Here is a 26,491-nt window from a genome sequence, read left to right as displayed (position 1 = left end):
ATCAGCCTAGGTGTCGATCATGTCAACGCGCAGCGGCGGGCACGCACGGCCCCCGCGACATCACACAGGCACAGCTCTCTAGATGCGCACGCGCACACCCACACGGCGTGCACGGCGCCGGCGCACGTCAGACTGGGGCGACATGGTTGCTATCATCGCGACTCAAAGTCTGTGATGTTACAGTCAATCATCATCTGTGCACAAGTTCAGCGAGTCCCTACGCGAGTCCTCAGTACCCATTTGGATCCTGTCAGTCCTCCCCTCAGCTGTATCCGTATCTGCACTCTGAAAATGTTCACAGAGACGGTTGCACATCAAATGGTGCCCAGTTGAGGTGTGCGTACTGCCATCTCCTTCAAAAGAAAGTGTTCAGCAGTTAGCTCTGCCCACGTACCGAGGCAATACGAGCGTCACAACAAAGAAACTGCATCTCTGGGTCGCGCATGGCGGACACGTACGGCGATGAAGCGTTCGCTACCGTATGCGTCCGTTATTCTACCTCTACCTCCCTCCCTCCCTCCTCTTCCTCCTGGCTGCCGTGCAAGAACGTCAAGCATACATGTGATGAAAAACGAGTGGAAGAGTTTGAAGGGGCAGCACGGTGCGCATGTGTGGGTGCAGGTCCGATAGGTGCAAGTCTCTGTGCGGGGAAGCGGCCACGCGTGACCGCACATACCACCTCCACAGCACCGGACCTACGGTAAGCGGCAAACGACGCTGCAGGGGACAAGGTAGTGTCGGATGCAGTATCACCGCCATGGGCATCTGCAATGCCTAGCACCGCCTCCGCCATGCCCTGTGTATCGTCGAAGCTGTCAAGCGAAGATGAGACAGGCAAGTGCGCAGCCGACACCATCGTGCAAGGATCAAGTAACACGCCGCCGTTTGAAGTCAAATGCCCACAGACGGAGGGGGCGGGCGTGTTGAAGGTGGAAACGGTGTACACGCTGCGCCACACCGATGGATACGTCGTGGCGTGCTTCATATGTAAGTGTACCTCCCCAGAAGTTGTAGAAAGGAGGTGGGTCTTACCGCGACAACGGGAGTCCCGTACGGTGCAGTTGCCCAAGGTCCAGGAGTAAAGCAGCTCGCTGCTGGTCAGCCTAGTGAAGGCAGCAGCAGAGGGAGAGGCTGGGCAAGCATCAGATGGTTGCTACTCGGCCACAGTGATGGCGCCATAAACGTCTACCATGGGTGCACATCCGTCACCGGTGGGGGGACCGTGAAGGTGCGTTGAAATCAATGATTCTGGCCAGCGTCACAGTTGAACCCAGCAGCTGCGCCACTATGCAAGCAACAACCCCACCCATCCAATGCGCCGCAAGCAGCACAGGAAGACACACGTCTTAATGGACGGCATCCCGTTTCTCGTGAGCAGCGGCGATACCGAAACAGCACTACTCATGGTACAAGAGAGGATGAAAAATCCCCCGCTAATGTCCATGCGCGCTGCCTCCGACAGGACTCGCGTTTTGCGGTGTAGGCTTCGCCAAGCGCCACAATCCAGCACAAAGAGACAGACTGTCTGAGAGCAGCCGGCAACACCACCAAGGAGGCAGTGGGTCGTCAGCTGGAGCAACAGCCGCCTGCGGCAACCGCCCCTCCCATCAGCGTAGTCAGCGCAGGGCGCACAACACGTTCAGGAGACAACAACAAAAAAAGGCGCCTGCCGCCTATTCAGGTCGTTAGGTGTGTGTGCGTGTGGCTGAGTCGGGGGTGAAAGGAGTGAAGTGATGAAAGAAAGGGCACTAAGGTAGAGAGGCAGCGGCAGCAGCGGCGGCGGCGATGGTGAGAGAGCGTCGTGAACGCGAGCACCCACCTCGACTGAACGGATCAGGCAGAGAACGAGAGAATAAAAGGAAAGGAGAAATAGCATCAGATGGGGTGCAACCTCGCCAAGCACGCACATGAAGGAAGAGCTTCTTGAGCTACATGAGAGGGCGTCTTCCCTGAACGTCAGAGAATGGCCCCTCCTCCCCTTTTTGCCCTTCTCTGCTCCATGTAGAAGTCGTTTCCACGGTAATGGAGCGCTTGTACCGCCTCAACAGAGGGAACAGCACAATCCTACACGGGAAGCAGAAACGCCGCGTCGGCGGCAGCGGTGGTCGCACTCCACAATGCCACGCACCACAGCTCCATAGATGATGGTGTAAGCAGAGGTTATGCCCCCCCCCTCCCTCCTCCTCCTGCTCCACAAACACAAATGTACCTCTTTGTTTTGTTTCTTACGTGATTTCGTTCACCTCAGAATCCTCGCCCAGGCACGCGGAGTGAAAAAGAAAAGTGGCAGCACAGAAAAAGAGATGGCAAGCGAGCGAGGGAGAGAGACATGATAAGATGTGCCGATGGGCACACGGCGAGAGGGGCGAAGTGGCGCACAGAGGCAAAGAGCGCTATCGACGCAGAGAGAGCAAGAGAAAAAAAAAAGATTGAGGAGACGTGCGCGAGACTCGGTGATGGAACAAGATGGGGTCGCAGGGTTTGCACTCGCCTTATCCAGCACTACTCCTTCTCCTGTCCCTCTTACGGAGCCACCGGCTTTTCCACCGTTGCGGCGGCAGTGCCGCCGGTGCCGATCGACGCATGACCTTGTGGGTGTGCGCGAGTCTGTGCTCGGATTCGTCAGCACTCTCTATTTCTTAAAGGTCGCGTTCGCCGCAAACATCTACGTAGAAAAACAAGTCGCCGCGAAAATGCCAAAGGGCATACAACTCACGTCCGTAATACCCCCGCTACAGCGGAAGAGTCGATGTAGTCCCCCCCCCCTTCTCCTATGCAACCTGAATACCGTGACAAGGGAAGCATTCGTGCGGGCACGCAAGCCGAGATGCCGCCATCATATGCACAGCACACACACATACACAGAGATGAAGCGAGAAAGAAAGCAAAACGCACATACAACGAGCTAAACAAGAGAAGTGGGCAAACAAAACAAGCAGCGAGCAGGAAGAGAGGGAGAGGGAGAGACATCGGCGTATGTATGTCGTGGTGTGTGTCATGCACGTGGGCGCTGTTCATCTCTGACGGAGGTGCGGGATATTTCAAACGCAAGAAAGCGAAAGAAAAACGAAAGCAGAAATTCATGCCACACTGTAGGTGGAGGTGTGTGTAGGGGAAAGAAAACGCGCGCGCGGGAAGGGAGAAAAGCAAAGGGAGCCAGAGCAAGAGGGGCAGCGGCGGCAACGGGTCTCCGCCTTCACGGGCGACGGCAGATACACACGCGAACGCGCACGCATGTGCAGCAACAAATGTGTCTCGTGGGAAACTGGGGGTGGGGGTGTGCGACGCACAATCCCGACCTCTAGTGCAGCCCCTGCCAGCCGTACGTGTTCTCACCAGAGTACGTCACGTACAAGAACCCGTCCTCATCCTTGTAGCGATTGAAGAGGTCGCTCATGAGAGTGCTGTTTGCCGGGACGCTGTCACCCACAAAGAGAAAGAGCGCCTTCTCGGCCTCCATGGTGATGCGACGACGGATGCTCACGAGAAAGCCGCCAACGGTCGCGTCCGGCGGTACCAAGAACTTGCTCTTGTCCAGATCAGGAACGGGTGAGTTTTCTGCCTTCTCGCAAATCACGAGAATGCGATCGGGAGCACGCTCACGGACCTTTTCCGCATCGCGCAGGCGCGCCTCCAGCGTGTGCGCCTTCTTGTACGACCCAGCTACTCTGGAAGACATGCTGACGCGCTCGTGAACAAACGTGCAGAGCGGGGGAGTACCAAAAAGAGAACGGAGAGATGTATGCGCACGCTTGCGCCCTCTTTCGTTGTTCTCTCGCCGGCGTTGGCACGGGTAGCCGTAATAGCGTGCGTGTCAGTGCAACAAATGGAAGAGGATTGAGTGGGTCGAAGAGAAGATGACGAGTGTGGCTTGTGGGTGTGTGATGGGTGGCTGTGCTTCTTTGGAAGAGCGTGCGACAGACAGGGCGGAGAGATGTAGACGAGGTAGAGGGAAGCGAAACACCATAGAGTATGTGTACGCCTAAACTGGGCGACAGGGGGGAGGAGGGCGGGGGTCAAACGCCGAGCCGCAGGTGATGCGTAGCTGTCAGCTGACGCACTCGCCGGCGCAGCTTCACTAGCGCAGGGCTGCAAGGTGCCTCCCACTTCATCATCGTGTCTTATTGTTTATGAAGCCACATAAGTGTGCATCAAATGTGAAGGAGCTGCTTAGGTGACGGTGCGCGCGCGCACGCCCACGCGTGCATCCACACCTGGGCGTACGTTACTTCCAAAGGTCAGTGGAGACGTCCTGTGCCGGCGGCTTCGATGGCGAGTCCGCCCACTGCACCTTTCGCGGGCCCACAGGGCGCGGCTCAAAGTTCTGGTATGTCTCCACCTCGTCCCCCCCATCGCCCAGCAGCGACGCTTCATCTGCAGCCTCCAACGCAGGGAGCCGCACTCGCCGAAAGATAAAGTTGTGGATGAGCATGCGCACGCTCGTGTGCACAACATCGGGGCTCAGAGTCACATATGAGGTGGCTAAGTGGTAGCCGAGTCTCTCCGTGTGCTGGACAACTTGCTGCGTGATGGAGGTGGTGAGAATGTCCGCGGCGCCGTTGGCCACCTTGGTGGTCGCGAAGAAGGCCGCCCGCTCGTTGGTTTGGTAGCACTGCCAGTAAGTGGAGGAGAGCTGCTGATTCAGGTCTCGGCGGATCATCTGCGTGAGTTTTCGGAGCTGAAACCCGTCGGCGCCGTAGGTGATAGTCATGGCGTGGCGCTTCACACCTTGGTCGTGCTGCATGTGGTCGCACAGCTGCACCACGCACACGTCGGGGAGTTCGATGAGATGAGCCTCCTCCCCTTCCACGGCACCGTCTGCAGCAGACGCAGGGAAGGCATGCGGCATGAGGTCCCAGGCATTGAGATAATGGACGAGCTCGGCGCGCAGACACTCGTCATTCAAGGGCAGCTGGATGCGGTTGGTGCGCAGAAATCCCAGAACCTTCTCAAAAACGTCGGGGTTAGCATCCACAAACACATCCTCGCTCTCTGTGGGCTGCGGCGGCGGCGATGGAGTGGGCGGTAAGGCGCTCGTCGATGCCAGTCCCTCAAACATCTTGGCAAAAGACGTGTCGGGGAAGCGGAGCAGCGTGGTGAGGCGTGTCTGAAAGTAACGCCCTCCGACGTTCACCTTGACGATTCGGTGCATTTGCGGTCGCTTTCGGGTTTGGAGCATACGCACGCACTCCTGAAGCCGCGACTCGTTGAAGGCGCCAGGGGTAAGTGTGGCCACGACCAACGCCGACAAAATATCACAGAGATGCGAAAGGAAAACGGTAGAGGGAGCAGTTGAACAGAAGAGACAGAATACAGCGCATTCAGCGGTGCGCACATCACTGCCCAAGTGCACGGTGGCGGCGGCGTCACAAGAGGCATACGCAGAGAGACCGCATGCCACGAGACAAGGCATGGTGAGGAGCGGCGCACAAGTTTTTCACTGTCGTGAACGTGGGAGGTGCAGCGCCGCTCAGTCGCCTACCGGCGCCAAAGAGAATCGTGGGAGAGTGTGGGCCCCAAATCGAATGCCCTTACACCTCTTTCGTTTTCGCCGCTCTCCGTGTCATTCGTGTGAAGTCACTCACACTAGCAGATCCACACGTGCGCCACGATCATGGAGAAAGCATCCAACTGTGCTGTAGCAGCTCCGCAGCAGAAGGGCGACATGCCGGGTCCCAACTCAAACATACCGCAACAAACGTCAGCGCCTCTTTGGAGCACCGTGACAGTGGCGACTGCAACAGGAGCTGGCACGGCGGCACGTCCTTCGCCTTCGACATGAGGTCCAAGAAGGCCCAGTAGTTCTCCGAGTGATCGGACTCTGTCCCTAGAGCACACCATGGATGCGTCACGTCCCACGTTAGCAGGTTGTAGCAAACGATGCCGAACGCCCAAATGTCGTCGTGAGGGGCGAGGGGCAGTGCGCCGTCCACCAGTCTCTCCGGCGCCATGAAGAGGTATGACCCAAGACACCCACGAGGCACAGCACCGATCGGGCTCACGCTCTCCAAGTCCCCCAGCACAACGTCGTCACAGCTCGACGGTGAAGTCAAGACATTGCCGAGGCTAACGTCGGCGTGCACGTACATGGACACGCGGTGCAGCTGATCGAGCGCCAGGAGGACACGGCGCAGCACGCCTTTGCAGCGCTCCTCTGTGAAGGGAGTCAGGGAGGAAGTGAGCAACACGTCCCGGAGCGAAGGGCCGTAGTTGCTTAGGAGCCACTGATAGTGGCGCGAGGAGTCGACATGGAGGGCCAGGTACTCGGCCAAGTACTGCGCTCTCCCGTTGCGGCTCGCATCCATGCGCATCCGCCAAAGTCGCTCCGCAACGACATCCACACCCTCCGTTACGCAGTCCTCGGCCCACAAATCGACCTCTTTGAGCACCACGATGCGCTGGTGCGGCAGCCACCGAACGCGGCGGAGTCGACTACGCCGTGCGCTCATCTCACCGCCTGCAGTGGAGAGCGTCACAGCCCCGCCGTGCTGCTTCTCCTCGATGTCGCAGGCGTCTTCTAATGAGAACAAAGGAAAGCCACTCATCCGTGTCGACGCACGTGCACATCAAGGTGGCTGTGCGAGGACTAAAGCGCTACAGTTGAGCGTGAGGCGGCGGGGAAGTCTGTTGAGGAGAACAGAACACTCGTGAAGGCCGGCTGAACACCGAGGTCAGCTGCGCCTCGCGCTTGCTGTCGACCCTACATGCAAACGCGTGAAAACAACAAGAGACACGACAAAACAAAAAGGAAGGCGAGATTCACGAGCAACGAGGTATGGAGAGGAGGCAAGCAGAAGAAAGCGACGGAGTCAGGTAAGAGGCGTGAAGAGAGAAGATGGGAGAATGCAACCGCCGGCGCAGTCTTCTAGCGCAGGTGTGTCATTAGTGGCGAGGACAACACGGCAAGAAGTGAGCCGCACGCGCTGCCCCCACACATGTGCCCTCTCGAGCCGTGTTGCAAAGGCTGCACAGGTATGTCTCGACGCATCGGCGTTTGCCCTTGTCGCCCTCTTCTGCCTTCCCTCCTGCGAAGCGAGGTTAGAGAGAGGAGGAGGCGTGACGCCCCGCTGAGGTGCCGAGCCGCTACTCAGGAGCTCGCGCGTTCGAGGCGCATTCGTCTTTTGTTTTCCTGCTTCACCGCTTCTTTCGACCTTGACCGTCGTCCAGCAGCGACGTCGACAGTTTCGCTACTCAGATCTAAGCGCATGTGTGCGCCGGCGCACACATTCACACACACAGAGAACGAACGAGAAAGAGAGAAAGAGAGTCCATGCTGCGTGTCAATCGCAGGCATATCCAGTTCCGTGTGCCCCGCCACCACCCGTCTAGTCGGTTCACCAGCTACTTCTTGCTTTTCGGCTGCGGTGTGGGATTATACGTGGTGATGATGTCCTCCACGGTTGCCAGCTGCGGCCGATTTGGCATCTTTTCCTTGATGAGCGCGGCGACACGACGGAGGAGCTCTTGCTTGGTGTCGATGTTGTTCACCACAGCGCTGCGCGTCTGTGTGTCAAAGTCGCTCTTGATGTAGTGCTCGTCCACCGGCGTCTTGATGGCAACCTTGATGCATCCGCGCGGCACCATTGGAAACTTGGTGGTGCTCTGACTCCGCGGGTATGAGCGGGCCGGGTCTACAATGACATCCTTGTAGCCTAGAACCCTAAGTGCATGAAGGATCTCCTCCATCGTCGGGTGCTCGACGCCCTGCGACTTGGTGAGACGCCGGCCCTCGCTGGGTGTCAGGTAGGAATCGAGGTACTGAGGGTAGATGGTCTGGTACGCCTTCTTGTCGTAAGAGCGCGGGGCCGCCTGGGCGGGCCCAGGGCGTGGCTGCTGCATGGCGACTACGCTAAATGCGAATGAGAGGGACGGGAGCAGATGAGCAGGGACGGCGGAGAGGGGCGATGTAGAAGTGAAAACACACACGGTCACGGCCACGCACACGCGGCTGGAAACGTGTCGCGTGTCTGACTTTGCTCTTTCGCTGCTTTGGGGTGTCGACGTTTGAGAGCGGATCAAGAAGTCAGGAGAGGGAAGAAAACAGGGAGCTGGCAAACAGATGCATGCGAACACGAAACCAAGGAGCAGAGAGCAACTAGATAGAGTGCTGACCAGCGCGATTTGCGCGGGTCAGCGTGGCGAGGCTGTTGTCCAGATACCGATTCACAGCAGCGGCGCTGAAAGAGTCGGCGCACTGACCTGCACGGGCAAGCGACAGTGGCGACCCTCAGCTACTCCGCCCTGTGCAGGATAAGGCACACCTCCTCACGCGCTCAACGCAGCGGGGACGCTCACAAGTCTGTCCCAGGGGTGCTGCTTTAGATGCAGATCCAAGCTAATTATCCCCACCTCCACTGGCGAAGTGCGGCGGCAGCACATCTGTGTTCATGTGGATGCGGGCGTGCCGCAACGGGCCTCTGTCTCTCTTTGCACAACTAGCAAGCGTCGCTCAACAACAGCGCAACGCGACCGACTTGGCCGCAGGTGTCAACACACCTCTGTGAGCTACAGGCATGAGCACTCCGTGCGATCAGCAGCGCCGCCCCACTTGGCAGCAGCACTGCTTGATCAGCACCGAAAAGAGAGCAGCAAATACGGAGAGAAAAGAAGGGGCCTGAACAAAAGGCAACCAGGAGTTGCACCTGCATGCGTGTATCTGTGTCGGCCACCCACCTTCCACCTTACGCAGTAGAAAGGGTGGCACACATCGCCTCTCTTGCGGTCTGGCGTTGCAGCGCTGCGGCTTCAGACGCGTCGACGAAGCGGCGAAGTGCCGCACGCGTCTGCTCCGACACGGCCGAGCTGGTTCCAGGGCGTGGACCCACAATCGCTTCTATATCCTCGCGCAGCAGTTCCTTCCTCTCGAAGAGCGAAGCCGCGAGCTTCTGCAGTAGTGCATCATGAGACCGCAAGAGCATCTTCACGTGATCAGACGCGGCAGCGACCAGCCGGGCCGCCTCCTCCTCCGCCATCTTATGCGCTGCCTCCGAGTGCTTCTGGTGCATGCGACCCTCGCTGAGTCGCTGCGGCTCGTACGAGAGGAGACCGACCTGGCGAGACATACCAAACGCAAGGAACTCACGAATGGCCGTCTGAGTCGCCCGCTGGTAGTCGTCCTGAGTACCAGTGGTGAGGGACTCGTGCTGCGTCATCTCCGCCAGCCGCCCACCCAGCATGACGCAAATGTCCGTGAAGAGCGAAAACTCAGTCGCCATGTCCAACACCTCGCGGCCGACCTGCTGGGTGAAGCCTCCGGCGGGGCCGCGCGGCGTGATGGAGATCTTGACCACGTCTGTCTGCTCTGGCAGCAGCCATGCCACGAGTGCGTGGCCGCTCTCATGTAGTGCCACCCTTCTCGCAGCATCGTCGCTCATGCGACTGCGGTGCTTCTTGCCGACGAGTACGTCGTCAATCGCGGGGAGGAGGTCCACGGCGGCGACGACGGCTTTGTCCTTTATGGCGGCGCTGAGAGCACCTTCGTTGACGATGGCTGCGATGGTGGCTGGCGACACTCCAGGAGTCAGCTCGGCCAGTTTCTTCGAGAGCGACCCGGCATCCTCGCAGGCGATGCGGCTAAGATAGTGGTTGAAGAGGTCCTGGCGAGCCTGCCTGTCCGGCATCGGGATCTCGACCTTGCGGTCAAAGCGGCCCTCGCGCAGGAGTGCCTTGTCTAGGCTGTCCACAAAGTTCGTAGCCGCGAACACGACAACCGCCTCGTTCGGTTGCAGCCCGTCCAGCTCGGCCAGCAGTTGATTGATGGTTCGATTCTCCTCGCTGCTGAGACCCATCGCACCGTTCCCGCTGCTGCGCGAGCCGACGGCGTCGATCTCGTCGATGAAGATAACAGACGGGGCATCTTTCTTGGCCGCCGCGAAGAGCTCGCGCACTCGCTTTGGTCCGGAGCCGGCGTACACCTCGATGAAGTCAGCACCACTGCAGCTGTAGAAGGGAACGCTCGCCTCGCCGGCCACCGCCTTTGCGAGCAGCGTCTTGCCGGTGCCGGGCTCTCCTGTGAGAATGCAACCCTTCGGTAGGCGGCCGCCGAGCCGGGTGAAAACTTGCGGCGTCTTCAGGAAGTTGACGTACTGCTGTACCTCTGCCAGTGCCTCTGGTACACCGATGACGTCGCTAAACTTCGTGTCCTTCACCGACACCTTGAAGTTCTTCTCACCCATCGGATTCATGGTCTGCCGCATCATTTTCTGCATCTCGCTGAAGAAGCCGCCCTCCTTCGGCGCGGCGCCGGACGCCTCCTGAGTGGCGAGGCGCGCGTGTCGACGCATCACCAAAACTATGATGAGCGCCACCGGGAGTGCCATTACAACGGCGCCGCCAATGGCCTGGCCTACGGTAGGGTCATGGTTGACCACCTTGCGGCGCTTCTCTGCGTCGAAGAAGCCGCGGAAGTAGGAGGGCCTCTCTGCCCCCGCCGCCCCCTCCTCACCGTTCTTGGACGCCTCCCGTTGCAGAGGATCCATTGTGTAGATAGAGAAGGAAAATCTCGCGGATGAGGCCGGGCGGTGCAGTCACCGCTGAGCCGCGCAGCCGCCTAGCACTGCGTGCGTGCGAGAGAAAGCGCGCGGGAAGGCCAATAGTTGGTACGTGCGACAGCGACAGTCCGCAAGCTCACGCACGCTAAAGGGAAGGACTTCGCTAAGAGCAACAGGAATAGATGAGAAGACGCGGGAGAGAGATCGAGGGGATTTAAAAAGAGGTGTGGCCGCTCTGCTGCTGCATCGGCCTCGCTGCTGCAATGGTATCGGGAATCGAGGAGTGCTTGTCAAGCCGAAGATGCTTGTGTGCGTGTCACGAGATGGAGAGGAGGCGGTGTCGCCCAGAGCAACAGTCGCGCAACGAGATGGATGAGAGGGAGAGAAGTGCAAGAGAAGACGCAGGTGAGGCAGTATATGGACAGTGAAGAAGCGCGTCGCCCCGGGGGAAGGACTCTGGTGTGCCACCACACCGAAACAAAGCCGTGGAAGCGAGGAGCAGCAAGCAAGCATCAAATGGGATGTGCACACAAGGCACAGTGGAGAGGAGTCAAGAACGTGAAAGGGCACGTGACCCGCATGAACCTCCTCAACCTCTGTCCATCACCACCACCTGCGCTATCCGATGTGTCTGGCACATGAACAGACGCCACTCCAACTGCAGAGAAAGCGAGAGAGGCACACGCTACATCGGCGCGTTGCTGCAGAGAAGATGGCGCTCCCTTCGCGCCCCTGGTGCGCATTCCTCTTTGTTTTTCGTTCTGGGTGGCAAGGACATGTAGCAGGAGACTAGCCCGTTGACGGGGCGCGGGTGATGTGCGGCACAGCACGCGCCATCAAAGGGACAAAAGACATCAAAGGTGGGATATCGAAAGGGAATACACAGAAAACGAACGCGTGCGCGAGAACTCGGAAGAACGCCGTGGAGGGGCTGCCATGGTGTCGAAGCTCACATGCTGGACGCCTTTTGAATCGTCATGGTGGCAGAAAGCGTCTCCTGACCGGTACTACAGGCTGTCCGGGATGTGAGTGTGACGCCTCGGTCTGTGCGGAGTGCAATACGATCCACAAGGCAGCAGAGACGCTGAAGCACCTCCGACACTAATGGTCGTGAGGAGGGCGAAATCTTCTGCCAGCCAACCGCGACGCGCAGCGAGCGGCACAGCAGGTGGGACGGCAGAATGAAAAACGGTGCCGCCTCGCAGGAGCCATCAGACTCGTGCACATTGGCTTCGTGTGAGGAGACGGCTCCGGCAGTGTCACTGATGTCACGAGAGACACCGTCGACCTCCTCACGCGCTGCCTCTGCACGCGGCAGTCCATCTGGGTAAGAAACCACGGCCCAGCACTCCGGCACAGACCTATCGTTCCGCAGAGAAAACGGCTCCATCAGAGATGACAAGCCGCTCACCAGGAAGGGCATCAGCCGGCGTGCGTGCCGCTGTGCAGCCGCTGCGGATCGAGCAGGAGAGACCTCTCGTGAAGGCACCAACGACCAGGTCGCATCCGTTGCCGTGACACCTCGAGGCGCCGCCGAAAAAGAGGGAGGTACGACTCGACCAAAGAGAGGGAAGCGGCCGGAGACCGCTTGCACGCGGCAGCGTGGCAGCCCACAAAGCAAGGCCACCGCCTCGCGCGTCAGGAAGGTGTCCGGGACGGGGCCGACATCGCTGCTTCCGTAATCAAGCTGGTCGATGGATGCAAAGTGGCCTTGGCAAAGCACGAGATCCTGCAGCCGCCGTGGAAGCTCCACCTGCCACGGCACCACGGTGAGGGCGACAGGGACAACGTTCCATAGCACGCTGGCGCCCTCTCCAGAGTTGTAGGCCACGTCACTCTCCCGGCCACGCAAAACGCCAATGCCACACCACGTTCGACGATGTGCACACATGCCGTCCGTGCGCCGCTCACTGGGCCTATCCAAGAGGAGCAACGAGAGAGCCTCTAGTGCGATGCGCGCCGCAGTCTCCTCATGGAATGAGGCGCACGCCAATGGATCCACAGCGACGACACCATCGCAGCCCCTCAGCTGCTCCGCCAGCTGGCGCATGCAGTCGCCAATGAGGGGCATCAAACAGGTTCGCAGTCTTTTCTTCTGGCAGACCCGAGAATCGATATGTTGTGTGCGCTTTATATTTCCGCCCTCTTCGTCGCGTGGCACAGTAAAGCAAGGCCTAGAGGACCAAAACAGCGACAGCGGCGCACTGCGTGAGAGAGCGCGTCTAGTGTTCGAAAAGTGTGTGCATGTCTGTGTGGGTGGGGTGCTGGCAGCAAATTTGAGTGTGTGCCAGCGTCTGCACACACGTCACAGCGGGACGAAGCGGTGGAAAAAAAAAACGAGGAATGAGCACAGTGATCAATAAGTCGCCTTGCGGCCACGTAGACTTCGTTGAATGGGAGCACCACAGAGACGGGGCTACTCCCTTCGGGGCGACGACGCGCCGGTGTGGCCATGGCTTCGTAGAGGCAAAGCAGGGCTGGTAGTGCAGAGCGCCGGTACAGACACGGTGTGCGTACACAATGCACAAACTGGAAGAGGGGTTGCGTCCAGCACAGACGCGAACAAACAGAATCTGCAACGAGTCCCCCCATGGGTCTTTTCCTCAGCATCTCTTCCAGCACTGAGAGTGCCACCACGAGAGGGCAGAACGGCAAAAGGCGAAGCAACGGAGCGACAGAAGGCCGGCACGAGAAAAGAGAGGAGCCCGAGTGTGTCCACCCTTCACAGCTGACGAAGAACGCGCGAGCTTAAGCGAGAGAAGTCTCGGAAGAAGAGACAAGGGAACGTGTCAGCAACACAATGTCACCCAAGACACACACACACACATTTGACGCACATTAGAGAAACGCGCAGGTGCGGGGTGTCCAGCCGCGTGACCCAGAAGAGAGAAGCAGAGTATAGCGTTGCTCCAGTCGCTGCATAATACCCGCAGACGGAGCGGGACTGGAGGCTTTCTTGTCAGCAATGCGCGTTCGTCGGCGGCGTTGCTGAGAGAACGGAAAGCTCAGCCCCATCACAGGAGGCTGCACAGTTCCTCTAGTGTATTACACAGAAACAGCAGCCGGTCCAGCTCCGTGTACATATTGCTAAGCTGCTGATTGAGCTCCATGATGTTGCGCGTCGAGCGCATCCATCGGTAATGCAGAAGACGCATGGCAAAGCAGTAGACCTCGCTCAGTCGCTGAGTGGCAACATCGACGCTCGGATCGAAGATGAAGCGGCACAACCGCAGACGCGCCTCGCGCGCGGAATATGTGGAGAGAACCGAGCTGCTGAACTGGTTCAGGGACGAGTTGATGCCAAGCAGTGTCGCGAGGCGCATCGTCACGTTCAGCCCCGCGGCGGCGGCCATGAAGTCGGGAGTCAGGATCGCGCTCCACTGCTCAGGGTGGTGTTCCACGAGGTACACGAGCTGTGCGAGGCCAAAAATGCCGGCTCCACGAAAGTCCGTTGAGGGGTCAGTGCCTTGAAAGCCCATCTCCTTCCACCGATCACTCACCGAGTGAGCCGCTGCCGAGAATACCAGGTTGTCCGTCGCAAACATCACCCTGCTATGGCCGTTCCACAAGCGGCCCAGAAGCTCGACATCGAACGGCTTCTCTGCGGAGTACGGCCGGCCGTACTGCTCACGAATTCCACTCAGCATCGCCTCGTGGTGGGGTGGGGGGGAGGACACAAAGTAGTGAGTGAGCTCGTACGGCATTCGGTCCATCACCTGCAGCCACAAGAGCTGCGGCGTGTAGTAGAGGGAGCGCTCCATCTCCTCAAGCCGATTTGCACGCCGCTGAAACGAGTCAGCATCTGTAGCCGTTGCGGCAGTGGTTGCTGCTCGGTGGTTGAGGTCACGGGTGTTCGTTGAGCTTGCTTGGTGCGCGGTGTGGGCGCTGTCCGAGCTGCCTGGGTATGCCGCGTACGTAGCGGTGGCGGATGGGACCACAGGGGCCGGCACGCCTTTGCGTTGACGCATCTTGGGGCTGTAATGCCAAGAACAAAAAAAAAAGAGGAAGTGGAGGGATGGTTGGCGAGGCTGGAGAGGTGGAGAAGGGCGCACGCAGGCAAACAAATATATATATATATATATATGTGTGTGTGTGGGTGTGTGTGTGAGCAGCTTCGGAGTGTGTGCTGCTTCTTGTTGTTGTTCTGTGGCTCTCTTGTGGAGTTTTGTCTCGATAGTGTTCTCTCTGCCTGTGCGTAGAGGTGGTGGTGGTGATACTGCACAGAGTGCAACGCGCATGCACGACGGACGGACCGCAAGACGATACCATGCCGAAGAGAGACGGGCAGACGCACGTGGTGAAAGGAGATTCATGGAAGAGGTGTATCTGCAGGCTGCGCTGGGGAGAGGTGGAGATGCGAAGAGACCGCTCCTGGCAACGACGCACGCCACAAAGTGAGAGGGACACGCTTACACCCTCGATGTGTACGTCGGTGGCGCGAGCACCACTCTCTTCCGCAAACGACGGCAGAGCCCACTGGATGAGTTGTGCGCGAGAATGGTGAACGTGCGCAGGGCGCAAGTGAAAGCCTCGAGGTACCGCCATTCGTGTAACACGGCAAAGACGCAGGCACACCACATGAGAGGCTATCGATGTGAGTGGGAGCGATATACGTTGATAGCGAAGAAAGAAATGAGGGCGTCTGGGAGCCACCCACACCGAATCACGTACGCACACATACACCCGCGGTCCGCTCATGTATTGCGCGTCCATTTTGAGGTCGTGATTTCTCTCTGCCTCAAAGGCGGAGTAGAGACTGCCCTCGCTCTCGGTAGGGAGGTCACGCCGGCAAGCATGAAGAAAGACAAACAAGCCCGACGGCGGCCCTCAGAACGTTTGTGTGCGTGTGCTTGGAGAAAATTTACGAGGCCGAAGCGCCACTCAGCACAGATAAAAAGGAGAGAAGAGCACAGTGGCGAAAGAAATGCCAACAACAACAGAGGGAGAGGCACGCACACGCTTGCAAACGCCTGCACTGCTTGGGATGGCGCGTCGGCGGGTCTCACCCAAAGCGATGCCGAGGAGTGCGGCGTGAGACGACAGGGCAGGCGGCGGCGGCGGCGAGGGGGAATGTGATATATTTTACCTTGAGTGCGTTATATCGATTAAGATTACGTGTCAACCTGCGTTGAAAAGAGGCCTTGTCATCCGACGGTGAGGCAGGCTCGTTGGTAGAGGGGTTCGGCAAGGAAAAGTAAGACAAATCACGCACAAGGAGACAGGCGCGAGAGACGGAGGAACGACTCATTCCCAGGCGCCTGCCAAACGTTGCCGATGACGTTCACGTTGCTGATGAGTCTTCTCCATATGAGAGGTTGCTACTCTCTTCATGAAGATGCGCACAAAAACGCACTGGGCAGTTTGAGTGGCGCACAGGCATAGTTCATGGACAAGAGCAACTGCGCCCCGCTCTCTCCCTCTCTTTGGCTGTCCCCCCGAGTCGCGCAAGCGTGCACCTCTGCAGCCCTCCTGCCCCATTTCAGGTGGCACGCGGTGGATACCTCTTGCACGGCGGGCTCGAAAGGCATAGCAGCAAAGGAAAAAAGATGACGGGGATGGTCTCATCCAAGCCGTGCTCAGAATAGCCCGTGAGTGCAACTTGACCTCTTGGGAGGGGGGATGTGTGGACTGCGTCTGTTGCTTGCGTGTGTTCCACGACGCTGAGCAAGCCAGCAGCAGTAAAAGGCGCCAAGTCGTCGATCAAGGCACGCGCTTTTTCAAGCGCAAGCAGCAGCAAGAGAAGGGCACGGAGACGACGCGAGAGGGGAGGACAGTTAGGCGAAGGGAAGAGAACTGCCTGCACGTCCTACATCTTGGCTGCAAACAACTTCTTCTCGTAGCTGTGAAGCGAGTGCACGCCCCCCTCGCCCTGGGCCGTGGGGGAGCGGCGACTGAAAAGCACCTGGCCGGCGTACATCTTCTCGCGAATCGCGTCGAAGCTGATCTCGCCGATGTCCTGCGCCGACTGCTGGAGCCCTTTCGAGACGTAGGCAATGAGCTTCGCGGCAGAGCCCTTGTCCACGACGTTGCCAGACACGCCCTGTGCAACCTGTACCGCCTCGTTCTCGGAGAGGTAGCGCTTGCCGGATTCCTTGCCCTGGCTCATCGCCTCCAGGCTCCCCATGCCGCGGTACACCTTCAGGCGCACGCCGCCCTTGAAGAAGTACTCGCCAGGCGTCTCAGTTGTGCCACTCAACATGCCGCCGAGCATCGCGCAGTTGGCACCGATGGCAAGCGCCTTGCAGATGTCGCCGACCTGGCGAAGGCCGCCGTCAGCAGTGCACGGAACGCCGCGGGACGCGCAGTACTGTGCCACCTTGTACACCGCCGTACCCTGAGGACGACCGCAAGCTAGAACCTCCTGCGTGATGCAGATGCTGCCGCTGCCCATGCCGATGCGAATACCGTCCGCGCCGGCATCGATGAGGTTCTTGGCCTGATCTTGCGTCACCACATTTCCCGCCACCACCTCGAGGTGCGGATAGGTCGACTTGACCCACTTGATGAAGGCGATCTGGTAGATCGTGTTGCCCTGAGAACTGTCCAGAACCAGAACATCAACGCCGACATCCGCCAGAGCTGCCACTCGCCGCTTGTCCTCCGGGCGCGTTGAGGTTGCGGCAGCGCAGATGAGTCGACCGCTCTTGTCCAGTGTGCTGTGCGGGTAGTCACGCGCGCGGACAGCATCGCGACGGGAGCAGAGATTGACAACCTCGTCGTTCTCGTTCACGATAGGCAGGTAGCCGTAGCGGCTGCGGTTCAGCACGTCCATTGCCTCTTCCAGCTGAATCGGTGCACGCTCCACCGTCATCTTCTCACGTCGCGTCATAACCGCCGATACCGGCGTGTCCTTGTTCTTTACGTAGTCTATATCCTTCGTGCACACGATGCCAAGCAGCTTGCCGTGCGGGTCGCCGTTCTCCGTCACAAGAATGCCGCTGATGCCCTTTTCCTCCTTGATACGGATGATGTTGCTGATGGGAGTGTTCGGAGGCACCGACTTGGGCTTGGAGATGAATCCGTTGCGGTACGCCTTCACCGACTTCACCATCTCCACTTGCCGCTCCACCGTGCAGTTGTTGTGCAGCACACCGACGCCGCCCATAAGTGCCATTGTCTTCGCCATCTCGTTCTCCGTAATGGTGTCCATCGGCGACGACACGATCGGGATGTGGAGGCGGATGCGCTTCGTGAACTGGCCGGAGATGTTCACATCGGCAGCGCCAAAGTCGATGAAGCCTGGCAGAATAATAAAGTCGTTGTACGTCAGTCCATCGCCCCGGAACAACTCCTCGGCGGTGCAGCCATCCTTGATGGTCTTGATGCGGTAGTTCGCGTTGTTGGTCGCCATTGCGTCGATGTCACACACACGCACGCACACGCAAGTGAAGCAGGTGCACGAAGGGCGAATGTGCCTTGAAGGGCTGCGCTACAGCGGGAAGGCCCGGAGAACGAGAGAGTCGGGAGAGGAAGACGGTATATAAAACGAAAGACTGAGAGGGAGGTCAAGAGAGGGACGCGCAGTATGTCGCCGCCACGCTGAAGAGAAATGCACGACTCAAGCAGACAAATGAACAGAGAGAAGACGGAGAGCAGTGGGCTGCGAACGTGGACGCGCGTGTGAGCGTCCGCATCAGCGTAGAGCGCGCGGCAGAGACAAGAATGGGGCGTCCAAGCGTGAGAATAGTTCACCGCCACTGCCTCGGCGTCGAAAGTGCCTGCATGCGTGCACAGACGACAGTCGCCGGAGGCGATATCGTGTAGCCCCCCCCCCCCCGCACAGCGCCACAAGATGCAGGGAAGTCGGGACGTGGCATGGTGAGGGACATACAAAGAGACGAAAATCATACATCGGCCCACAGCCGCACGCAGAGTGGCGTCGCTTTTTCCTTCGTTGCTTCCATGAAACAAAAAGGTCAAATTCGCGTAGGCCTGCACATGGTGTGAGGCTCGCCTCCACCCCCGGCTTGGCCTTCTCCTCTGCTTCACGTCTACGCGGATGCCAGCGATGTTGTACTTGTCGGGTACTCTTTCCGTTGGTGTGCGCATGAGTGTTCGTTTGTATTCCTTTCCACTGCCGCCGCTGCTGCTCGGTGGTTCGGTATAAGTGCACAATGTACAACATTGGGCACGGTCGGCTCCCGTCTGCGGTGTTGTGCACGACACACGCACGGGGGAGGCGAAGCCACAGGCAAGCAAAGGAGCAGTGAAGACGGGAGAGGACGGGGAGCGGCATGCACACAGCCCACTGCAGTCATCGCTCATACGCGCGCACACAGGCACGAGAAAGGCACCACCGACCCAGCAGCCGCCCTCTATAAACAAGAACTCCTCAAACGGCACAGGCACATGACGGCGAGCAACAACAGCATCCCACTATGGACGGATGTGTGTGTGTGCGTGTGTGTCTGATTGCACAGTGGGCGCCCACGTGTTCACGTTGCCTTCGATCCGCCGCCGCGCACGCTGCAACCGCACGCACCGACGCAGATGAGACAAGTGATGCACAACGATGAGAGACGAGAGGAAGAAAAGGGGGGTCGTGTAACCACCATGAGTGGGCGCCATCGCGAAGCATGCAAACGGAGACAGATATGTCAGTGGTGAGGGAGGTAGGGGGGCAAACAAGGCCGCAGTCGCACAACACATACGCAGTTTGTAGGCCCTTGTCGATGAGGAACAAGTCAGGAAAAGAGCGCGCAGCGCGCCTATGCAGGCGTGTGCGCATTCTGGTGATGCGAAGTCTTTCCGCCCGTCCCTCCCCACCCCCTACTCGCCCTGTCGCTACGAAAGTAGACTGAGCTTAGTGACCAGCATGACCCGAATGCTCTGGTCGAAAGAGGCGCACACAGCGAGACCCTCCTTTGAGCGATTCCAGTCCATCGCGTTGATAGGCTGATCGCCGATCTTCGCCTTGTTCAGCTGCTCCACTGCGCCCGCCACGCCGCGCTGAAGCCCATCCCCGTCTTTCAGAGTGCGCTCTGGCGGGTACTTGTAGAGACACAGCGTCAGCTCGCCACCGCCACCGCTCAAGAAGATCTCTCGGTTCTGTGGCAGCGCGCGAGAGCACCACACCGTCCCCTCGGATACGCGCTCCTCCACGTACGCGTAGCCGAGCTTGGGATGCAAGGTGCGCATGTCGTAGCACCGCACGCGACCCTCCAGAGACGATACGAGGAGCTTGTTCATGGGAATGTCGGGCCGATCAAACTCCAAATCGCACACGCCGTTGTTCACGTGCATCTCGTGCAGCATCTTCTGCGTGCGAAGGTCGAATATTTTGACGTCACCGTTGTCGTAGCCCGCAGCGACCACACGCTCGTCCGGGTCGAAGCTGTTTCCGAGTCGTACTGTCCAACAGTCGCGGGCGCGAGCAGGGTCGACAGGGTTGAGCGACACAACCGGCTTGTTAGACTGGCGAGTGTCCCACACCTTGACGGAGCCGTCGCGGCTCCCTGTCGCCACCTCCGGCGGCCCCGAGTAACGCGCGCCGTCGATGGCGTTGATGATGCTCTCGTGTGCATGGGGTATGTGAAGCACAGAAGCCGCTGTCACGTCGCTCAGTGCGTTGGGCGCTCTTGAGGGGGTCGAGCCGAGGCGGCTCAGGTCGAAAATCTGCAAGCTGCCGGCAAAGTCGCCAGTCGCGATCTGATTCATCGTCGCACTGGCGGCAGTGATGTTGCTGGTGTTCCCTCCACTGCTGCCTCCGCTGCTGCTAAAAGATACGTTATGCCCAAACGTGCAGCATTTCAGCGGATGAGGAAGCCGCACCTCGACCGTCGGCTGCACATCGCCGTGGTGCAGCTGATAAACGGAGAGCGCACCGTGGTTGTTTGGGTACTGTCCGACCACCGCGAAGGACGCCGTCTGCGGCACCCACCTGACGTCGAACGCCGTGTAGAGCAAGCTTTTTTTGACGTGCTGAATGATCTGCTGGCGGCTGAACCGCTTCGCGCCGCCTTCGGCGCTGGAGGAGCCTGAGTCGAGCATTGATCGCGTGTCGCGTGCACTAGAAGTCAGTGCCCTGACCCCCTTCCGGCTCCGTGTGTAGTGGCTTCAGAGACAATGCAGAAAACGCGTAAACGGCACTACTGTCGCCTGGGTAGGGGTTGAGAATCGGCCACGCTTTAGAGAACGGATGTTGCTATTCAGTTCCGCTGGATGCGGTATAGCGGAGAGTTGGATCCGCCTCGCACTTTTCTAGCGCGTGCGAGTTTGTGTACTTGAGTGCGGGTGCGTATTCGAAGATTGCGCACCTTGAGCAAAGTAAGCGTTTGTTGTGGCGGTGGTCATCCTGCACGTGGGTACAGACGTGTGTGCGTGTGTGTGAGAGATTGGGGGGGAGGGGGAAGAAGAAGCTACTGGGGGTGTCCTTTTCTTTTCGCATTTCGCTTGCATATATATATATATATACGTCCATACATGCATGTCTGTCGCCTGTACGCTCCCTCAGTCGAAAAGCGAACAACACAAAGAAGGTCATCGGCGCAGCTCGCCTTTGTCCCTCTGAATGAGTGAGAGTGTGCAGTGTCAAGAAGAGGTGAGGGCACAGCCCCACGGAGTGGGCACACGAGAAAGACAGAGAGTTCTCTCAATCTCCGTATGGTTGTGCCTCTCACTCGCCGTTCCCCTCCACATACAGACAGACACACATCCCGTCTGCGCCTCGAAGACAAGCGCTGCATCGATCACATTCGTTTTCTCAGATGTCCCATTGCTGTGCGCCTAACGAAGACAACGAGGCAAAGAACACTAACGGGGCGAATGTAGGGCACCAGGCCAAGGACGACGGACACCAAACAGAGCATGAAGCAAGAGGAGAAGACAAGGCGTGCCACGCCACCTCCCTGCCTCCCTATCGGCCGCACACCGCATACGTACTTATCGACACGAGAAATGAAGCCTCGAAAGTCGGACGTCGCCGCGAGCTGCTGCAGCACTCACTCTCCCTTTCTCAGCGCGGTGCTGAGTCGTCGCGACCAGACGCGCTGAGCGCGCCCAGCATGTCGAGAGCCCTCGTCATGTGGTTGCCGAGGGTGCGCGACGACGTGGCGTCGCAGTTCTTGTAGGATGTGATAGTGACGTAGAGCACCTCGTTGGCACAGAAACAGTAGGAGATACCGTAGCCATCGGGGGATACAGGGCCAAAGCCAAACCCAGGCGTCTCGTGATAACAGCTGCCGCCACCTGCGGGGTGGAGTCGATCGAGCAGGTTGCGTTGATGGGCCTGAGCGCTGCTCACTTTCCACTTCGTCTTGCGAAGGGCGGCGGTAAGGAAGTCGGAAGGTGTCTCCTGGCTAGCGCTCGCCATGAACAGCGCGAAGAGATGCCTGTCCACCCCACCTCCCGCCACAGCCTCCTGCACGGCGCGCTGGTGATTGGCGCAGGCGTCGATCAACAGTGCTCGCTTCTCCTCTGCAGACATAGCCTCATCCTCACCTCCAGTGGAGGCCATCGCCTTCACGAAGGTGCTACTCACGTCAGTAACACTGCGCACCGCCTCCGTCCTACCCTTCGAAAACATGCGCTGCGGCACAGACTCGTACACGAGGCTGAAGTGCCCTCCCTGATCAATGTAATGGGCGAGCTGAATAGCCATTTGGACCCACGCGTCGGGACTGCATCCCATGCTCTTGGGGACTTCACGGCCGTACTCGCTGTACCGCACGACGTGGAGGTCCACCTGCGAGCTGGTGTTGAGGAGGAACTCTGTGTGCGCCCGGCGAATAGCAGCAGCCAGCTTTTTGTGGATGGTGAAGCGCAGCCGCTTCGGGCACAGCGGGTTGTCGATGTTGGGGGCACGGAACGGCTTGGCACGACGCTTGTCCTCGGGCAGCTTCTTTGCGTGTCCGCTTTCCGTGTCGTACCAGAGATCGGCAGACTCCTCCTGCGCAGACACGTGCTCGAAGAACCCGAGAAACGTGGACATGTCGCTCCACGAGTGCTCCACGTGCAGGCCAACATGCCCGTCAGAGCGGACGACGAGATTGAAGCTCTTGTCACACCACAGGTTGGAGCCGTTGCCGCAGAGATAGTGAGCGCAGTCCATGGAGAGGCGCTTCACCTCGTCCACGGCCGAGCTCGCCTTTGAAGGCACTGCCATCCCACATCGCTCATCGAAGCTGACCACGAATAACGCCTTCTCGATTATGCGCAAGGGGCCGTTGTTGTTGGAGTCGTGAAGCAGATAGCTAGTACGCACGTCAGCCCACTGCGCACGGGATGCGGTGGTCAGGGCAGGCAGCAGCGCCTCCACTACGCGGTATGAGCGCTTCTTCCCGAGCGTCTCCAGCGTGTCCTCCGCGTCGTCCTCCTCAGACTCGTCGCGGCCGGTGCTCACCTCCTCCTCCACCTCCAAGAGCAGCTGGTGCAGCACCACCTCCAGCTGATGCGGGGTGAGCTGGCGCCCCGTCTGTGGGTCAATGACTGGCATTTGATAAATGCGGCCACGGTGTAGAATGACGAGGTAGCTGTTCTCCCGCTCTCCACGATGCTCGAGGACGTCTACCTCACGTCCGGGAATGCGAGTTGTGTTAAACGCCATCGAGTACTGGTCCATGGACAGGGGCACACAATCACGAGGGCCAATGAAGTTGGGGCACAATGTACGGCGCTCAATGTGACCCTTGAGCCGCGTCAGTAGGTAAATAAGCACCGCTGCGCGCGCCTCGGGGAGAGGGGTGGGCAGGTGCGTCGCAAAAGGAACGGTGTAAAAGTTCGAGTGCAGACACAGCGAGTCGCGCGCGGCAAGGAAGACGTTTCGGGTCCACAACTCAGGGACGTAGCTGTGGCCCATCACATTCTGCAGTCGCAGGTACATCTGCAGTGATGGACCTTCGTTGAGCAGGAAGGACTCAGCGGACCGGCGCAGCTCCAGCCACTCGTTTACGTCGCTGTCCTTTTGATGGTAAAGGGAACGCATGCTGGAGAGGTAGCTGCTCACCGTCTGCTGCAGCGAGGGCAGCGGTACGCTGGGAAGGCAGCTCCCGTACACTCTTGTCTTTGGGATGGACGGGCGAGTGAAAAAGGCGCGCATGACCAGCGACCACACGCGCGTGCGCCACGACGGCTTTTGGGGGTTTCTCTCCAGCATCCATCCCTTGTACTGCAGCAGCCTGCGCAAGGCGAAGCGGTGCAGCACCGTCGCCGCGGCGAGCGTGACGGCCCACGCCTTTGCGCAGAGCACGGGTGCCTGAAAGGACGGGGGGAGGTACCGCGAGAGCGGTGTCACAATGGAGTCGAAGTAGCGCAGCCACGTGCTGGCTGGGTTGGTGTGCACCCAGGACGTCTGCGGTACATACCACACACACACGCACGACCCGGCAGCGCAGGCGACCACGCACGAGAAGGGGATGGGGTACACCATTGCGGAAACTTTGTCGATGTTGTCCACGATGGAACGGTGCACGCCACGCCAAATATACCGCAGAGGTGGGACGTGGATATCCAGGCCGTTGCACGTCCACGAAACGCGCATCTGCATTACAGAAGACCCCGCGTCCCTCGTCTGGTTCGCCGGGTGCGGCCGCTGACTCAAGAACGCCTCTGCCATGACGAGTGCGATGTGAGCGTGGGCGAAAGCGTCTTTCTGCTTGCGTGCGCAAAGAAACAAAAGAAGGTCGACCGCGGACGCGTCGCACGCCTCCTGTAAGGGCACACAAGGGAGACGGCGGTGCGAGTGGGAGGGGAGGTGGCGAAGTGGTGAAGTCGACTCACCTCCGTGCGTGCAATGTATGAGTGTGGAGGCGGGGGCCGGCAAGACAGCAGGGAATAGCGAGTAGGTGGTGAACAGCTGCAGTCATTGTGCGCCATCAAGAAAAGGGCGCTACCCCTTTCCTTGACTGCGCCACGAAACGTACAAGTAATAAAAAAGACATCACATACACCATCTTGATCACATTCCAAACACGACGTTCCCGCGTGTCTCTCGGCATGGCCCCGAGAACAAGCGACTGAAGCGAGAGAGGGGATGAGGGCGGAGGGCAACTCTCCAACGCCATTGCTGAGGTTCCCAACCTCCTCCAGCTAACAGCGAGCAAGGCCTCGAAAAGAGAAGGCTCGGGCTTCGGTGTCCACCTCTGCAAGTTGGAGCTCCAAGCGCACATGAGCCTCTCTGCACTTACTATTCTGTGCATAAAACTCCTCTCTTTCCTCATGATGCCGGTCACCTCAGCGTGGAATAAGGACGCAGTGCACCCACTCTTCGTGGGGACACCGAGAGCTGCAGCCTGCCCTCGGGTATGAATAGCGGGCTCTTGGTGTCCGTGGACAGGTATGGGTCAGCGCGGTGCTGCAGAGACGTGCGACCATCAAGCAGTTCGGAGAAGCTCACTGCGAATCGTGTCGAAGGTTCAGCACGCGTACGCGTCCGCCTCCCGTTTTATCTCGGCTTTGGCTGCGTTGCGGTGGTGTTGAGCGTGATCCCGGGCCGAGCCTGCGCTGGACTAAACGGCGCCGAACGGTGTTGGTAGGGCCTGGCTCCTTGGCGAATCCTCGATGCAAGTCTGCATTCTGCGAGAGGAGGGCATGCCACCACGGCATTCGGCCTCGTGGGTTATCAGCGTGCCGGTGCAGCAGGAGGAAAGAAGCGCGGCTGTCGCGTCTCCGTGCTCGCACAACAGGGCATGCGCACAGGTGTGCGACCTCCCCCTCCCGCTCCAAAGAACGATGTTTCAGCAGGGGCGCTCTGGCTTTGCCGCGGTGGCCCTACTAGACGGATACACACCTCACCTCCGGCTGCACCCCTAAGAGTGACCTGGTGACTCGGGAAGTTCTCTCCATCAGGTGCCAAGCAACGTCGCGCTCAGCTCTCGCATGATTCGAGTGGGCGCCAGCTCGCACTACCCGGCGTGGGACGCGAAAGGACGATCCGACCGGGCAGGGGCCACCCCCGCACGACCGGCTTAAGGGCGGATGCCTGGCCTGTGCAGGCGATAACGACACCCCGGCACGGCGCAGCGCAGACGGGGCCACGGAAGCGTCACCGGACGCCACCCCGGGGCTCGGCTGCTTCATCAAGGACCGGGGCGCCGCCACCACGGCGCCAAGTGACCCGTGCGCGGTCCGGTCCACTCTCCACTTTGAGGGGGGATATGGCCCGGCACCCCCAGCGACGATGCAAGGCTACCGCCACCACAGCGCGAGAGAGCAGGCCAACGAATTGGCGATGCAAAAGCCGAAGTCGGTGCGGCACCCGGCAGCCCCACCCCGCGTCCCACTGAGACCCAGCTCCACACCCTTCCAGCCATTCGCGGTGGGTCGGCTCCACATGACGCTCCGCGAACGCCACTGCCGCTCGGCCGGGGGCCTCGACGGAGCCCACTCTGAGAGCGTCAAGGCCCTCCGGATGCAAGGCAAGAGGGCACTGCTGAACATCTGCAGTCAGAGCGTCGCCACCGGCCGCGTCCTTGCTACCTGGAAAAGAGGGGCACCGCGAGCACCTCCTGAGGCCGCACAAGCCCGATGATGGCCCCGCGTCTTACCACCCTGTAACGCTGACCAGCAATCTGCGCAGCCGTCTGGAGGAGAGGCCCCCAGCCACAGCAGCCGGGCTTCCCTCCTCACGGCTCCACGCTCGCACTCCTGGCTCGTTAGATCACGGTGCTGAGGAGGTCCAACGCAGACCCGCACCACACTCGCCGGATCATGACTTTGTCGGCCTGCCGTCGTGTTTGTGCTTGCTTCCGCACGAGGAAAGCCAAGATGGCCCGGCTTCCGTGCGGGGTCCCACAGGGATCGGCCCGAGGCCCTTCTCTCTCCATCATGGTGGTGGACCGGCTGAGTGCGCAGCGCATCAAGACCCCCGGACTACGCCGCGCCTTCTTCGCTGATGACCTCGCACTCCTCACATTCTCCACAGCGAAAGATGTCACGCGAACCACACTACGATCCGCCCGCTGGAGGGCGGAGCACTGGACACGGGAGCACTTCGTGGAGCTGAGTGCCCCCAGAACGAGGTGCTGCACACTCTTCGGCGCGCGACACCGAAGTCAACTGCACAC

At 59.5% G+C, this 26,491-nt stretch overlaps 11 protein-coding genes across 11 annotated transcripts; all 11 read right to left on the bottom strand.

The window, feature by feature from the left end:
• Positions 1 to 3,301: 3,301 nt before the first annotated feature.
• LDBPK_191660 (ATG8/AUT7/APG8/PAZ2, putative) lies at positions 3,302 to 3,679 on the bottom strand (the record flags this gene model as incomplete). The annotated part of the gene is made up of 1 exon (XM_003860291.1): positions 3,302 to 3,679. The coding sequence occupies one exon, from the start codon at positions 3,677 to 3,679 to the stop codon at positions 3,302 to 3,304; it is 378 nt and encodes a 125-aa protein (XP_003860339.1).
• Positions 3,680 to 4,225: 546 nt separating this feature from the next.
• On the bottom strand, positions 4,226 to 5,152 carry LDBPK_191650 (potassium voltage-gated channel, putative; the record flags this gene model as incomplete). The annotated part of the gene is made up of 1 exon (XM_003860290.1): positions 4,226 to 5,152. The coding sequence occupies one exon, from the start codon at positions 5,150 to 5,152 to the stop codon at positions 4,226 to 4,228; it is 927 nt and encodes a 308-aa protein (XP_003860338.1).
• A 460-nt stretch (positions 5,153 to 5,612) lies between these two features.
• Positions 5,613 to 6,449, bottom strand: LDBPK_191640 (protein kinase, putative; the record flags this gene model as incomplete). Its single annotated transcript, XM_003860289.1, has 1 exon — positions 5,613 to 6,449. The coding sequence occupies one exon, from the start codon at positions 6,447 to 6,449 to the stop codon at positions 5,613 to 5,615; it is 837 nt and encodes a 278-aa protein (XP_003860337.1).
• Positions 6,450 to 7,341: 892 nt separating this feature from the next.
• On the bottom strand, positions 7,342 to 7,839 carry LDBPK_191630 (hypothetical protein, conserved; the record flags this gene model as incomplete). The annotated part of the gene is made up of 1 exon (XM_003860288.1): positions 7,342 to 7,839. The coding sequence occupies one exon, from the start codon at positions 7,837 to 7,839 to the stop codon at positions 7,342 to 7,344; it is 498 nt and encodes a 165-aa protein (XP_003860336.1).
• Positions 7,840 to 8,681: 842 nt separating this feature from the next.
• Positions 8,682 to 10,478, bottom strand: LDBPK_191620 (ATP-dependent zinc metallopeptidase, putative; the record flags this gene model as incomplete). Its single annotated transcript, XM_003860287.1, has 1 exon — positions 8,682 to 10,478. The coding sequence occupies one exon, from the start codon at positions 10,476 to 10,478 to the stop codon at positions 8,682 to 8,684; it is 1,797 nt and encodes a 598-aa protein (XP_003860335.1).
• A 961-nt stretch (positions 10,479 to 11,439) lies between these two features.
• Positions 11,440 to 12,561, bottom strand: LDBPK_191610 (hypothetical protein, unknown function; the record flags this gene model as incomplete). The annotated part of the gene is made up of 1 exon (XM_003860286.1): positions 11,440 to 12,561. The coding sequence occupies one exon, from the start codon at positions 12,559 to 12,561 to the stop codon at positions 11,440 to 11,442; it is 1,122 nt and encodes a 373-aa protein (XP_003860334.1).
• A 943-nt stretch (positions 12,562 to 13,504) lies between these two features.
• LDBPK_191600 (hypothetical protein, unknown function) lies at positions 13,505 to 14,251 on the bottom strand (the record flags this gene model as incomplete). Its single annotated transcript, XM_003860285.1, has 1 exon — positions 13,505 to 14,251. One exon carries the CDS (start codon positions 14,249 to 14,251, stop codon positions 13,505 to 13,507), a length of 747 nt encoding a protein of 248 aa, XP_003860333.1.
• Positions 14,252 to 16,296: 2,045 nt separating this feature from the next.
• LDBPK_191590 (inosine-5'-monophosphate dehydrogenase) lies at positions 16,297 to 17,841 on the bottom strand (the record flags this gene model as incomplete). The annotated part of the gene is made up of 1 exon (XM_003860284.1): positions 16,297 to 17,841. One exon carries the CDS (start codon positions 17,839 to 17,841, stop codon positions 16,297 to 16,299), a length of 1,545 nt encoding a protein of 514 aa, XP_003860332.1.
• Positions 17,842 to 19,274: 1,433 nt separating this feature from the next.
• LDBPK_191580 (hypothetical protein, conserved) lies at positions 19,275 to 20,480 on the bottom strand (the record flags this gene model as incomplete). The annotated part of the gene is made up of 1 exon (XM_003860283.1): positions 19,275 to 20,480. The coding sequence occupies one exon, from the start codon at positions 20,478 to 20,480 to the stop codon at positions 19,275 to 19,277; it is 1,206 nt and encodes a 401-aa protein (XP_003860331.1).
• Positions 20,481 to 21,444: 964 nt separating this feature from the next.
• On the bottom strand, positions 21,445 to 24,042 carry LDBPK_191570 (choline/Carnitine o-acyltransferase-like protein; the record flags this gene model as incomplete). Its single annotated transcript, XM_003860282.1, has 1 exon — positions 21,445 to 24,042. The coding sequence occupies one exon, from the start codon at positions 24,040 to 24,042 to the stop codon at positions 21,445 to 21,447; it is 2,598 nt and encodes an 865-aa protein (XP_003860330.1).
• Positions 24,043 to 24,818: 776 nt separating this feature from the next.
• LDBPK_221550 (hypothetical protein, conserved) lies at positions 24,819 to 25,031 on the bottom strand (the record flags this gene model as incomplete). Its single annotated transcript, XM_003860281.1, has 1 exon — positions 24,819 to 25,031. The coding sequence occupies one exon, from the start codon at positions 25,029 to 25,031 to the stop codon at positions 24,819 to 24,821; it is 213 nt and encodes a 70-aa protein (XP_003860329.1).
• Positions 25,032 to 26,491: the final 1,460 nt, after the last annotated feature.

The sequence above is a fragment of the Leishmania donovani genome, chromosome 19 (genome assembly GCF_000227135.1).
Source record: "Leishmania donovani BPK282A1 complete genome, chromosome 19".
Lineage (NCBI taxonomy): Eukaryota > Euglenozoa > Kinetoplastea > Trypanosomatida > Trypanosomatidae > Leishmania > Leishmania donovani.
This window is presented reverse-complemented; position numbering and strand designations above follow the sequence as displayed.